This window comes from Pecten maximus, chromosome 4 (assembly GCF_902652985.1).
Source record: "Pecten maximus chromosome 4, xPecMax1.1, whole genome shotgun sequence".
In the NCBI taxonomy this organism is placed as follows: domain Eukaryota; kingdom Metazoa; phylum Mollusca; class Bivalvia; order Pectinida; family Pectinidae; genus Pecten; species Pecten maximus.
Genome location: NC_047018.1, coordinates 39582713 through 39597493, shown reverse-complemented (window position 1 = coordinate 39597493; position 14781 = coordinate 39582713). Strand labels below are relative to the sequence as shown.

The 14781-nt window shown below is 34.5% G+C and overlaps 1 protein-coding gene across 1 annotated transcript in view; it reads right to left on the bottom strand.

Annotated features, from left to right (window-relative positions):
* The window catches only part of LOC117326536 (otoferlin-like), a 141860-nt gene that overhangs the window by 71646 nt on the left and 55433 nt on the right, over window positions 1-14781 (bottom strand). The window contains exons 26-29 of the mRNA XM_033883291.1: window positions 13912-13932; window positions 10880-11007; window positions 9938-10075; window positions 6707-6730 (exon numbers count right to left, since the gene is read on the bottom strand). Coding sequence (XP_033739182.1) covers window positions 6707-6730; window positions 9938-10075; window positions 10880-11007; window positions 13912-13932 — 311 coding nt within the window. The remainder of the gene's footprint in view (window positions 1-6706; window positions 6731-9937; window positions 10076-10879; window positions 11008-13911; window positions 13933-14781) is intronic.

Here is a 14781-nt window from a genome sequence, read left to right as displayed (position 1 = left end):
TTGGGAAGTGTTTGCGTGACAAGGAATGTGTGCAGAGGAAAGAATTAATCCAGAGAGCTGACTTATCAAGTTCTTTAACAATAATGTTTGTTGTGGTAGACTGTTATATACTTATATATATATATATATATAGCCTTTCTATTGGACAATAAGCTGTTGCCTAGTAATAAGCCTACCACTGTCTATTTTAATTGGTCAATAAGCCAACTTCATTCTTTTTATAATATTGTTTAATATAAAGTATACTATTATACAGTATATCAGCATTTCAAATTATGTTTACTTAATATTTTTTCAGAAAAAAAATACATGGTTTCCTTCCACTTTTAGAATAATTTTTCACAAATACTTTTGCACAATATATAATCCTTTTGAATTTTGTACTATTAACAAAATAGCAAAAATTAAAGTATTAGTGCTGTTGTACATGTATTTACTAAGTAACATTCAATGCATTTGGGTGTTACCTAATTAGACTTTTTCTATCAGTATAATTATATAAGTGCCATCACCATGTACAAATGTTTTAATTTAGAGTATATGTGTTATCTACATAGATATATAACAATTTGTAGACACTTCTAAAAGAATTCATTACGATGAAGATGACAAATGACAATGGAAAACAGAAAAAAAGGTGACGAAGATGACAGTGATGTGTATGTAATAATGATTGCTGTGCAAAAATACAATGTCAAATACAGCGCCACCTACTGGTGAGATAAAATACCATGTCAAGTACAGCGCCACCTACTGGTGAGATAAAATACAATGTCAAATACAGCGCCACCTACTGGTGAGATAAAATACCATGTCAAATACAGCGCCACCTACTGGTGAGATAAAATACCATGTCAAATACAGCGCCACCTACTGGTGAGATAAAATACAATATCAGTTACAATGTCCCTGATCAGATACCAGCAGCACCTGCAACAATATTTTGTGATTATATACAGCGCCACCTATATTGGTCATATGCAGCAGCACCTTATGATTATATACAGCGCCACCTATATTGGTCATATGCAGCAGCACCTTGTGATTATATACAGCGCCACCTATATTGGTCATATGCAGCCGCACCTTGTGATTATATACAGCGCCACCTATATTGGTCATATGCAGCAGCACCTTGTGATTATATACAGCGCCACCTATATTGGTCATATGCAGCAGCACCTTGTGATTATATACAGCGCCACCTATATTGGTCATATGCAGCAGCACCTTGTGGTTATATACAGCGCCACCTATATTGGTCATATACAGCAGCACCTTGTCATTATATACAGCGCCACCTATATTGGTCATATACAGCAGCACCTTGTCATTATATACAGCGCCACCTACATTGGTCATATGCAGCAGCACCTTGTGGTTATATACAGCGCCACCTATATTGGTCATATGCAGCAGCACCTTGTGGTTATATACAGCGCCACCTATATTGGTCATATGCAGCAGCACCTTGTGATTATATACAGCGCCACCTATATTGGTCATATGCAGCAGCACCTTGTGGTTATATACAGCGCCACCTATATTGGTCATATGCAGCAGCACCTTGTGGTTATATACAGCGCCACCTATTGGTCATATGCAGCAGCACCTTGTGCTTATATACAGCGCCACCTATATTGGTCATATACAGCAACATCTTGTGGCTATATATAGCGCCACCTATTGGTCATATGCAGCAATATCATGTGATTATATACAGCGCCATCTACTGGTCAGATTCAATGTCACCATGTGGCCATCATTTGACCTTTTGCTTTACTGTTGCGTCAAAATAACAGCTATGCAACTTGTTCACCCTCAGATTCAATGATAGACATTTCCAATTTAACTAGTTATTGTTATACGTGTACCTGCCCTGTCCTTGTGTTAAAGTAAAAACTGACAGTCTCAACATTCACTCAATAAGTTAGATACATTAAAAATAACTACTTTAAATATACTTGAAATGTTAAATGTGGTTTAGAATCTTGAATGGCTTATTTATATAAGTTAGAAGAAAGCTTTTTTTTCAAATAGAGATAAATAGAAAAAGGGAGATAATTAGGCATAAAATTACCAAATCAGGTAACTTTTGTTTTTTAAATGTAACTTTTAATGTGTAGTTCACAGAATTTTATTTCAAAAAAAAAGGAAAGAGAAAAAAGGAAAGTCCTAAATATGCATTTTTCAAGATAGACACTTTAAGTCAATGAGAGCATGATAGCTTAAGATCTTGGCCCAGAAAACCTCAGACATAAGCAAATTTAGAAGAAAAGATTTCCTGTTCCCGCATGGTAACAGAGAGTAATCTATTTCTTACTTCTCGTTGATTTCTTGGTTTCTTCTGTAACAAATGATTGAAACCCATGTGCAAAAAAAGGCAACATTTATTTATTCATTTACATAAAACAGTCAGATTTCTAAAATTCCTTAGGAATGTGTGACAATCAACCAATCCCAGTCAAGTCTGGACAGATACTCAAAAAAAACCCCAATATGACACAAATACAATGGCTCCATTCATTCTGGTAAAAAAAATTATTCTACGTTTCCGACAAAAGTAAGAGTGATATATAAATACAAATCATATATAGCAAAATAACTGTCACGTTCTCTTAACAGTCATCATTCATACATGTAAGCCAGGTATCATAAAAAAAGTGTTTCTATTCGTCATCGATTATTTTATCATCCCTAACATGTACAATGATGTTGCTGCTTGAAACACCATTTTTGATTGGCTAGAATTCCTGCATAGTTAATTAATTGCTGTTTGTAACACAACGTTTGATTAGCTAGAAGACCTGCATAGTTAATTTGTTCTTGTACAAAACCACTTTTGACTGGCAAGAAGACCTGCATATATAGTTAATTACTGCTTGTAACATAAGTTTTCATTGGCTAGAAGACCCGCATATTTAATTTATCTGGAAGGGTCTTCTAAGAAAGTTAAAAAAACATCTTGAGTAATAATGATCATTGTAGAAAAAAAAATTCTTTTATATGTGATGGAACAATAACATAAAATCTGGATTGTCCTTTGTTCATTTTCAGTTTATTTAGAGTACAATCCGACAATCTGTCTTTGTTGTGGGTTATTAAGGCCCTAAAATATAAAAAAAAAAAAAAAAAAAATCAAGTTAATCTTAAATATATTTCTTATATATTCCTGCCAAGCTACAAGTTATATGTCATGAATTGTTTGTGAATTGTTTGTGAATTGTTTGGGTCATGCTTATCGTGGTCCATGCACTGTAAGTCAGAAGTGGGCATGTCTGTGAGTTTCTGACCAGGCTATTAGTTATGCAGGCATATATAATGGCCGAATATATAGTCGCTCAGGTACTCCCTGGCGGTTTAAGTGCTCAGCAAGCCTCATAGCTAATATATGTGAAGTCAAATGTTCTCTTAAATAGTAAACTATTTCAATATAAATTTTAAAAAATGTGATAATATTTCTTAATGTGTATTATAATAATGATGATATAAGATCGGCATTGGAGTTTTAACCTCGAACTGGTTGTAATAACGATCTTCGATGACCTTGACCTCCACATGATCGTCCTCTTCATTCTGAAGTCACATGATACTGTCACAATACACCATAGGATTTGTACGTGATCACATGGTTTCTTGTGATAAACCAATGAAATGAAAATTGAAGCATGTAGCACCAACTACTCTCCACTTTGAAGGCAAGAATAGTGAAAACAAAGTAAGAGAAATCTTCCTTAGATATTCCCCAATATCTGCCCCATCAGAAAATGGTTGATTGTGATAACCTGTAATTTTTTTGGGTGGGAAAGTGTTACCTTGAAGCCTAACCACAAAAATTGAGGTAGGTCAACTAGAACGCGATGTTATGATACTTTTGCTTTAGATATGAACCAAATATGTTAAGGTGTTATACAGAGGTGTTGGGATATCCAAATGTAATATAGGTAGGCCAATGTTTAGACTTTTTGTAGTTCAGAAGCAGGAATATAGGCCATCATGCTTTAGACTCAAGACAGAGGTCTATAGGCCTAGGTTAAGACTCAAGAATATAAGACAATGGATCAAGGTTTAGACTCCAGACAGAGGCCTATAAGACCAAGATTTAGACTCGGATAAAGGCTAATGGGTCAGGGTAAACTCCAGACAAAGGCCAATGTTTGGATTCCAGACAAGACAAAGACTAAACTCCAGAATATAGGCCGATAGGCTTAAGTTTAGACTCCAAGCAGGAGAGGCCAATGTTTTGATTTCCAACAGAGGCCAATAGGTCAAGATTTAAACTCCAGAAAGAGGAATACAGGCCCAGGTATAGTCTCCAGAAAGAGCAATACAGACCCAGGTTAAGACTCGAGAAAGAGAAAGATAGGCCAAGGTTTAGACTACAGAAAGAGAAAGACAGTCCAAGATTTAGACTCAAGAAAGGGGAATATAGGCCCAGGTTTAGACTCCAGAAAGAGGAATACAGGCCCAGGTTTAGACTCCAGAAAGAGGAATACAGGCCCAGGTTTAGACTTCAGATACAGAAACGTAGATCATTAAATGTCACAGCATCCTTACAGGAGTGAAATAAATGAAAAGATTTACACCATGACTACCATCTTAAATGAAGCATGTGTCTGAATTTAAATTAGGACCGTGTGATGAGGACAACACTACTCCTGACAGGAAGTCCTTCCTAAAGATGATGTTCCTTTCAGAAGAATAAACATGTTATATAGCAGGATGTTTGAGATGGTCACAATAATGGCCAGACTTTCAGTACAAACCATGTATATACCATTAACTTACATATAAAGAAGGCCCTGATTTTGCCATCATCTATATAGAAGTAGGAATAGTGGCCATCTTGAATGTGGGATGGATCTGAATTTCATTATGGAACATCTGTGAACCATAACAAACTCATATGGAAAAAGTTCTGCCTTAATATAGCAAGGTTTTCAAGATGACATCCATCTTGCGTATAAATTGCCAGCTACGGTCTAAATTTCTGTTAGGGCCAAATATGAGTCATGGCCCACTCACGTTTCTGTATCATGATCCATTCACAAGAAGTGAAAATGTAAAGGTATTGATTACAGACCGATGCAAACGTCAAGCCAATATGGGACAATGTCTTCTGGAGTTCAACCAATAGAGCTAAAAATAAAACTTATATTCTGCTGGAAATAAGTGCTTCTCTGAATATGTGTACAGTAAAACCTGTCTATAACGAACCCGTTTGATACGAAAATTTGCTTATTACGAACAAAATAAGTATCACCGGCAATCTCCTTCTTTGTTCTTACCAAATAAATATGCTTGATACGAAATTGCCTGTAGCGAAAATTTGTTTTTAACGAACATATTTTGTGGTCCCACGAGTGATTTTTCACCAGATGTTACGTAATCGGCACTTCTCGGGTGTGTCCGTAAGGCCATGATCCGAAAAGTAGGAGGCCCGTGACGGGTGATTTAATAAGTACCTATAAGTATACACAACGACGATGATATCCCGCTCGCACAGTTACGACAAATGTTATCAAGTGATGTGTCCATGTTGGATTACATAAACATTGACCGTGAAGTTGTGACAGAGCGTGGTGATACGGTTGACGATATTGTTGAATGTGTTAAGTCTAGCGATACTGGCGAAAGTAGACAGGAATCAGACTGTGATGACGTTGACTTGCACCCGTTTCCGACTTGTGTTGATGCATTGGAAAATTTGTCAATGTTCAATTAAGCCTCCAAGCACAGGAGGGCGTGCCATATGAGTTGTTTTACAGTTTGGCAGCCTTACAATCATTCTTCCAAAACAATATCGCGAAAAAGACCTTTCCGTGTAAGATTACCAATTTTTTCACGAAATGACTTATATGCGCATGACTTGTGCGCATTGGTAATAGGCCTACCGTTACATAAACGTAACTTTGTATATAGATTGTGAAATGGAATTTGTGTATTGATATTTTTTTCAAATAATCAAAATAAATAAAATTAATATTTAACAGTGATATACACATGTTTATTTGATTTGTTACAAACACATATATATAATATTTTCCGATTGATATGTACACGGATAAGCAGCACTATATGCTATGATGCATCACCTCTGAATGTTGAAATGCATATTACGAAATTTGCAAATAGCGAAAAAAATTGCATGGTCCCTGTGAGTTCGTTATATCCAGGTTTTACTGTATATATAAGCCGTACAGGTACAAATTCTTGTGGCTTCAAAATTCTCATATTTTTATTTCAAATGTCTTGTTCTTGTGAGCTCCCACATACATGCACATCTTATACAATAAATATTCATAAATTTGAAATGAAAAGATAGAAATTATAAAACAATATCTATGAATTAATTTGCAAAAAAAATAATATATTAACACAGGAGAAGAATTTCAGGGCCTAAGGGCGGAGTAGTGCCTTAGCAGACATTCATATATCAGGGCAGAAACTTTGCAAAAAGGCACAAATTAGATTACAAATAGAAAAGAGGAAATTTGAGAAATTGTAAAAATAAATTTATAGCCGTAATTTTAGGGTGAAATACAAAAAAAAAAAATATATATACGACTTTGGAAAAGACGGATGCATGTCATGACATATATTTATAAAATAGTTGCGAACAAACTGATAGATAGAAATCTAAAGTATTTAAAAAAAAAAATAGGAACCATGGTAACTGTTACCGTGGTAATTTGTAAGGCTTTACCTGATTGGTTGATGAGGCTGGATCCTGTAGCGATACAGAGGCAGGTTGTGATCACATGACCCAAAATAAATTTCAAAAGCAACAAAAGTAAACACAGACTAAGTTGTTCATAATAAGTGCTGGCATTTTGGTAATTATCTATTTCATTGTTGGTGTATAAAAAAAAATCCATGAAAAAAAAAAATTAAAAAAATTAACTAACAAAAATATCTAAGATATAAGTTTGGAATGAATCTAGGAATTTTCCATGGAGTTTCTTTGGAGAAGGGTTTTTTTAAACATTGAAAGCTAGGAATGAAAATATAAGAAAAAACTGAGAAAACTATAACATAAAACTCGTTACAAAATATGAAGTTTTTTCGTTTGGTTCAGGTTAAAGCTGACAATTTGACAACTGGTCAAATAAAGGTTTGGACAAACACATAACTAAACATTTCACCATGGCCAGATTTCATTATTCTGGACCCTAAACTTAGAGCTATGTCAATCGTTCTGTTAACCGAGCAATGCTTAAACAATTCACTATTGGTCACCAAAACCATCAATGCAGAATGGTATTGAATGTGGAAATGTAAAGTGCATAATTATTACCTGGGAAAAAAATCTGTATAAGCAAAGCTGTGATTTTCATTTCAAGAAGATTTTATTGAATAAATAGAGGTTACACCACGAGTGGTTATTGGATATGGAATTTATTTCACACGAGTAAGTTATTTTTTAAAAGTTACAAAAGACACAAGCTTTAGCTTTAACTTTTAAAAAATAACTTGCTTGTGTGAATCAAATTCCATATCCAACAACAATTTCGAGTCGTGTGACCTGTTTCTACCACAATAATATCGGTTTGAATCAAAGGGAAACGTGGTCAAGTAAAATTTCGCGTATGCAAATAAAGTGTACCGGTGACGTGACGTCATTAGATTATTGATGACGTCAATAACAATTGCAGCTTGGGTCAAAGTTCACCGTGTTAGCCAATCAAAATGCGTACAGAGTTTATACCACGTGTGGTATAAACAGATTGTTAATCAACAGCTGTAATGATTAACTGATGGTCTGAGAGTTGAATAACACAGGGTATTGTGGTAGAAATAAAGCTTAGCCTGCTTTTAATCTCTCTAAAGCAAACCCTATATCTAAATGCAAAAAAAACTTTTGCAGGATCTTAAAAACCAATCTGATTCACTTGAAATCTTAGTCACTTGGAAGCTTGGTGAAAACCTGAAACTTTCAAAATGTTTTCAATTTATTTATTTTGCAAATAACTTGCATATGAGTTTGGTCATTTATTTCTTCAAGTCTCTTGTATTATAAACAGCAATATCCTACATTACAAAATTTCTTTTTTGATGGTTTGGTTATGAAGAATGCATTAATAGGTGAAATCCAGAAATCCTGTTTTGTCAAAAACAAAAAATCCAAAATCACAAAGACCATGCATCCTGTCCTATTGATGCCCTCAAAATTTCGCAACTACCAGTTATGTTTATCGAAGAATTTGTACTATACATTATATCATTACATCGCGCTACAATCAACAGAATATTGACTGTGGTTAATCTGCAGTATGTCCTTAATAATGAATTACGGTGGTGGTGTTTGTTTTGGAGTTATCTCCCTTAAGACACTACTTTAAGATGATGACACAATAAACCTCTATGTAATTGGCTTATATTCTCTTGAAAATTTAAGCTACATTCATAAAACCTGTGACATGAGTTAAAAATTGTTTCTCTTTAAGGCTATATGCTACCTTAGACAATGTGCCTTTTTTGTTATCTCCCTTTGATAAATTGATTACTGTTATCTAGTTATTCAAAAGAATGACATCAATTAATTTTGTTACCTTTTACTTTAATTGTCAACAATTTAATAGCTATTGATAAATACATACAATATTTACAACATAGCGGAACTCTCTTGAAAGGAAGATTCTGGTCACTGTAATTAATTAAGATGGCATATGCCCTTAAGTGACTAAATAATTTCATAGTTCAATAGTTCACGGACAACTTGCTTATTTTGAGAATATGCCCTAATGGTAATTTATACCGCAAAAGGCCCAATAGTTACAACAGCAGTATCAATCTGTTTTCATCAACATCAAATCATCCAAAAGATGGACAGACGCCATGCCACCGTATTTCTATTTCTAGGACTTCTAAACAAATCAAATCAAATTCAAAAAGCCCATACATGAGTTACTTTTAGAAGACAAAACATTCAAAAAGAATGAGTTCACAGTCAGCCCACAATATCAAGTAAAGGTCATAGGGCAAGGTCACGCTCATGTTGGGATGTAATACTAGTGTGAAAAGCGGTGAATTTTCAATGACAAAAAAAAGCTAAACAGAATGTCATATATAGAAACCATTTGAAAAACTTGAAACAGATTAACACTATACATCTTTTTAACACAGAAACATTTGGCTAGAACATTCCTTCATAAACCATGAACAGTTTCGTAAGTTGGTAGGCAAATTGTCCTGTTTGTAACCCTTGAACAATATACTATTATATAGTTAAGACTTTCTCTTTGTAATCTTTGCATAGTTAGGCAGAATGTCCTCTTTATAACCCTTGAACAGTTAGGTAGATTGTCCTCTTTGTTACCCTTGAACAGTTAGGTAGGTTGTCCCCATTGTAACCCTTGAACAGTTATTTAGGAATTCCCTATGCAACCCTTGAACCAGTTTAACAAGACACTTTCGATTCTTGTGGCCTAAACTTTACCATATAGGCACACTTTACAATTTGTATCTCAATAACCTTTTCCTAAGACTTCCAAATGAACCCCATGAACCAAGGATGAACTCTTGCCTCGGGGTAGGGATAGGATGCCCTCCCTAAATACCAGTAATTTATCCCCTACAGAGCCCTGGGTACAAGGAAATGTCACCATCCCTAAATACCAGTAATTTATCCCCTACAGAGCCCTGGGTACAAGGAAAAGTCACCCTCCCTAAATACCAGTAATTTATCCCCTACAGAGCCCTGGGTACAAGGAAAAGTCACCCTCCCTAAATACCAGTAATTTATCCCCAACAGAGCCCTTGGGACAGGGAAAATTCACCCTACCTATACTATCTCTCCCCTTCAGACCCCTGGGGTAGAAATAAGTCAGCCTACCTATACTATCTCTCCCCTTCAGACCCCTGGGGTAGAAATAAGTCAGCCTACCAATACTATCTCTCCCCTTCAGACCCCTGGGCTAGCTACAGGATACCTTACCATGATCAAGGTGTCTACTGAAGCAAAATATTTGCTCCACCAGTCCAGACTTTCAAGGTCAAGGTCGTCCTCATCCTCTGTTGAGCTCTTCTTCCTTTTCTTGTTTTCTGCCGTTTTCTTTTCTTTCTTTTCAGCAGCCTAAATCAAAGAAATAAAAAATAGATAAAAAGCTTGTTTACATTGTTTATAAACAATAGACAATAAAGAATAAACAATGAAAAGCCAGAGACATTTTGAAGCAGGGTCTACTTGTAGTAGCTGGTGGCTACCTCACTAAATAACACACAGCAAGCTTATCACATGTCTTCAAGAACATATTGGGAGTAAAGTATCTTGCCCAAGGTCACAATCTTGAGAGTCCAGGATGGTCTATGACCTCAGCTTCCTGCTGAGTAACACAAACTGCCCCGAGTAGGGATAAAACCAAAGGTGAAAACAGAGATGGAGTTACATTATGAAATAAACAATGATAATTAATGCATGATGAAGACTGGCCCATTCTCCCTGGCTGTGCCATATCCAGGCATGTTACAGTTATAGAACATAGGACAATCAACCCTTTGAAGTTACATAACATCAATCATTCAATTATGACATGACATGACAAATTGAAATTGTTTTTTTTTTTTTTAGAGCATCAAAGTTTTATGAAGATTATGATAACCTGATAACATGTTTGCGATTAGGCATATATTATCTGTTGTATCAATTAATTCAATTAAATAAAGTGAAATTAATTAATCATGCAAACTTTACTATAACCAAATTAATTTCATATTCAGTTAACATAATATATCAAAACCATTTGATAGGAATTGTCTCTGTAAATACTTATCTTTATGATATACAACTTTTATAGTATCATATGTTCTTAAATTCCCGCTGTTCCTTCGATTAATGTTTTTCTGTTTATCATAAACAAGAAAAAAAACAAAAAATTACTGTATCTATGTTAATATGTGGCTCCTTGTGAACTAGTGGCAGACGTTCGTCGATTGTCACAGCTACATCATCTGCTTTCACCGACACGTGTCCGTCGCTGATGATCTTGGGCGCATCTGGATCCTTTCCTGTAAAATGTATTACAAGTTAAAAACCAAATTGAAGTTTTATTTCCAAAGTGCAGTGATCATATATGTTTTTGTTTTCATTGATAATGGTTAAGTGACAAATTTCAGTTTGTATCAGAATAAAAAAGTTGATAACACTTCAACAAGACTAAATGATTTATATATAATGAATGATCTCTATTTAAATTACTGATTAAACCAAAAAGCTGATTCAAATAAAGACAAAAATACAAATCAGCAGGGAAAGAAAAGAAAGTATATGTTAAGATTGACAGAAAAAATTAGAGAAAAGTAGAAAAAAGAAGGCATCACAAGCGCTACAAATCCCCTCATAATTTTTATTATGTACCTGCTGAATTATCCTGTAATTAATAAGTCCAGAGGCCATCTTGTTTGAGTTATTCTCATACATGACCAATTTATGAAGTATGATCAAAATCTGTTTTAAAAACAGTAACTTGAGTGAGGACAAAGATATTCTATAAATAGTAACAATAACCTTGTCCTTGACCTTGGTACCAACTTGTGTGTGGTAATAATGTCATACTGGACAGATGTATGAAGTTTGATTGAAATCCAAAAAAAGTGTTGCTATAAATAGCAAGTGACCTTGACATCCTGAAACATGAACTTGTTAGGGTATACTCATAATTATTTAAAATCCGTTGAAAAATTAAGTCTGTATTGCTCTGACAAGGATATTTTATAAACAGCAATGTTGACCTTGTCTTAAATAGTCGTGAAACTATTTGTAAAATTAATGAAAAATTTGGCAAATATTTCATATACATTACACAATAATAGGATTATAAGTGATAATTAATTTTTGAAAATGATTTTCTAATTTAAAACACGTTTTATGTACAATTTTACTGGATTCTTTTTCTCAAATCAATACGCAACGTCAATTGTCGTGTTGTGACGTCACATTTTTCGCGCCATTCTCGGAATTTCTTTTATAGAAGAATGAAAAGAATTTTTCGACCAATCACATTTGAGTATTTACCATGAAAACAAAGAAAAATTAATTATTGGACTTCTTATGAGGTGAATACGTGGTTATATGAACATGAACATATATATTATTTCTTTATATTTTTCACAAAATAAATTGTTATGTAACATGGGATCATGCCAGAAAGGTGAGATTGTTTGTAAATATATTTAAAAAAAAAAAAAAAAGTACAATCTTGATCAAACAATATTATATAAACTACATCATAGAGAGACATACCAAGTTGTAGACTATTTAAAAGATTTAAAATGGAAGCCAAATCTAAGGCAGCTTCTATACTAAATCTAAGCTTGAGCTGTTATTACTCCTACAATCTCTATAAACTAAGATGTCTATTGCAGCTCAGTAAAGCAATAGCAAATGTCATAATATAATGTCCTAATGCTAATCCCTTCCCATCATGGTTTACGTGTTGGCCCCTTGGGCTTAAAGGATAAATACAATAAAAGTTTATACTCATATATTATCAATATGAACCAACCATGGGTACCACCATCCTTAAAAAATCTGATTATGTTGGTAGGACGTTAAACAACCAATCATCGGTACCACCATCCTTAAAAGATCTTATCACTTTGGTAGAAAATTTATTATATAAATCTGGAAGTTATTTTCCTGGTCACGGCACCAAAACGAATCTTCCAAATAGCAAAGGCTTCATTAAATTTTATCCCTGATCTAGCTGTAGCGATGTGAAGTTTTTACAATAAACATCAATTTTAACTACCTAATCTATGTTATAATCATTGATATATTTTTCATGATTAATTATCATCTAATGATATAACAAAATATAACATTAACCTTTACCAGACAGAAATCACAACCACCCTGAGCAGTTGGATATCTGGTTCATCTTAATACTTACATTATTATTTATGCATGCTTTGTTATATTGTAAAAATATTATGTTATTATATAATGTAGTTACATCATGCCATGTACTGTAACAATATTTTGAAATGATCAGAAAGGAAACTTCACAGATCATAGACTATAGAGCGATGAAACCCTTGTAGGTCACAGAAAAAATATGAATATATATATAAAGCAATATAAGATTATATCTATTATATACAATCTTACAAAAGTGGGACTTTGAAGGCACTACAGCATCAAATCTGGGATTTATATATATAATTGGGAACATGTCCTGATGGTCCGTCTTTCCTAGCCAAAAACAGGGAATGTATGGTGTAATTAATTCAAATCTGAACATACATGTTCCTACTGAAGGACAGACATCCGAGGAAAAATCTGTTTTTTCTTTCTTTTCTAACTTCTAAGTAGCTACCCTTGTTAAAGGCTTATATATCTATATCCAAAGTGTGTAACATAGCTCAATACAATTTTCTCAAGCCGAATGTGGAAATATGAATTTATTACATGTATTTGCCTTTCAAATATATTTGGTATCTATATCAATACTGCTTAGCACATTAAAGTAACAGGTAGTATATATTACACCTTCAAAATCCAAGGGTCCCATTCTCGCTACATACTTATCCTCTCTGCATCCTCAGATCAAGTCATTGAAAAATTAAAAACCTAGCTGTCATTTGTGTTGTTACAGACAGAAAAAAAATTGGCCTAAGCTGATATTTGCTTTTGAGATTAAAAGCGAGTTCTGTGATAATCAATTTTACCTTTATATTCCCATAATTTGAACATCTGTATCACAGAAGGTATAAATGATCCTGTGACAAAGACTAGGCCTCATATCTTCTGTAAGGTGGAGCATGTATACAGCATTGATCTTGTCATGATAAAGGTAAATTGACATTTGAACCCTTGGATTTTGAAGTTGGAGATTATCAAGAGGTTTTTGGAAGGCGAGACAGACCATCAGTCACTATTGTATAGGTTAAATATGGACATGCATGTCCTACCTGAGATGGAACCTTCACCCTCTAGGTGGTAAAAACGAAAACAAGGTTAGCACCAGCCTTCGTTGCCCAGTAGAGAAAGTGAGCAAGGATCACAATACCCCTACTCTTTCTTGACTCCCAGGTGTCGCTATTCCATCTTTTCATAAATACAGAGTTAGCTGCTCTTGTGAGCATGGATTAATTGTTATGTTATCAGTTTGTGTGAGAATATTACGTTGTTTTCTCAGAAATCCACAATGCTACTCTCACAAGCAAATAACATAACAATTAAGGGCAGATAACTCTACATAACGAAAAGATTGAATAGGTAAAACACTAAAAAATTTGTCATTAATTTTATCATGCGACATATTTAAAATTAGCCAACCTTGACCTTTGATTGACCAAGCTGATATGCAAATTTGCACTCCAAGATATGTCAAATGCTACTACATCTTAATTTTTTGTTGTTTTTAAATGGTGTCGGAAAGTAAGACCTCTGATAACCAATTTGTCCTTGACCTTTGATCAATCACCCCATACACAAACCTGTCCAATGTATGTTTAATATACCTATTGTCCTTTCTGAATGATTTCTAGGATATGCCTCCTATGACAAGAGGTATGCCCCCTGTGAGATAAATCATGTCTCTGGTGAGAGGTGAGATAAGATATGTCCCCTGTGGCAAAAGTAATGTCCTCTTTGAGAAGAGGTATGCCGCCCTGTGAGATAAATTGTGTTTTCTGTTACAAACGTTATGTCCGCTGCAAGATGAGTCATGTCCTCTACGAGATGAATGTTATGCCCTTTGTGAGATAAGTAATGGTCTCCAGTGACAAAAGTCATACCCCCTCTGAGAAGAGGTATGCCCGTCCCCCCCCCCCCCCCCC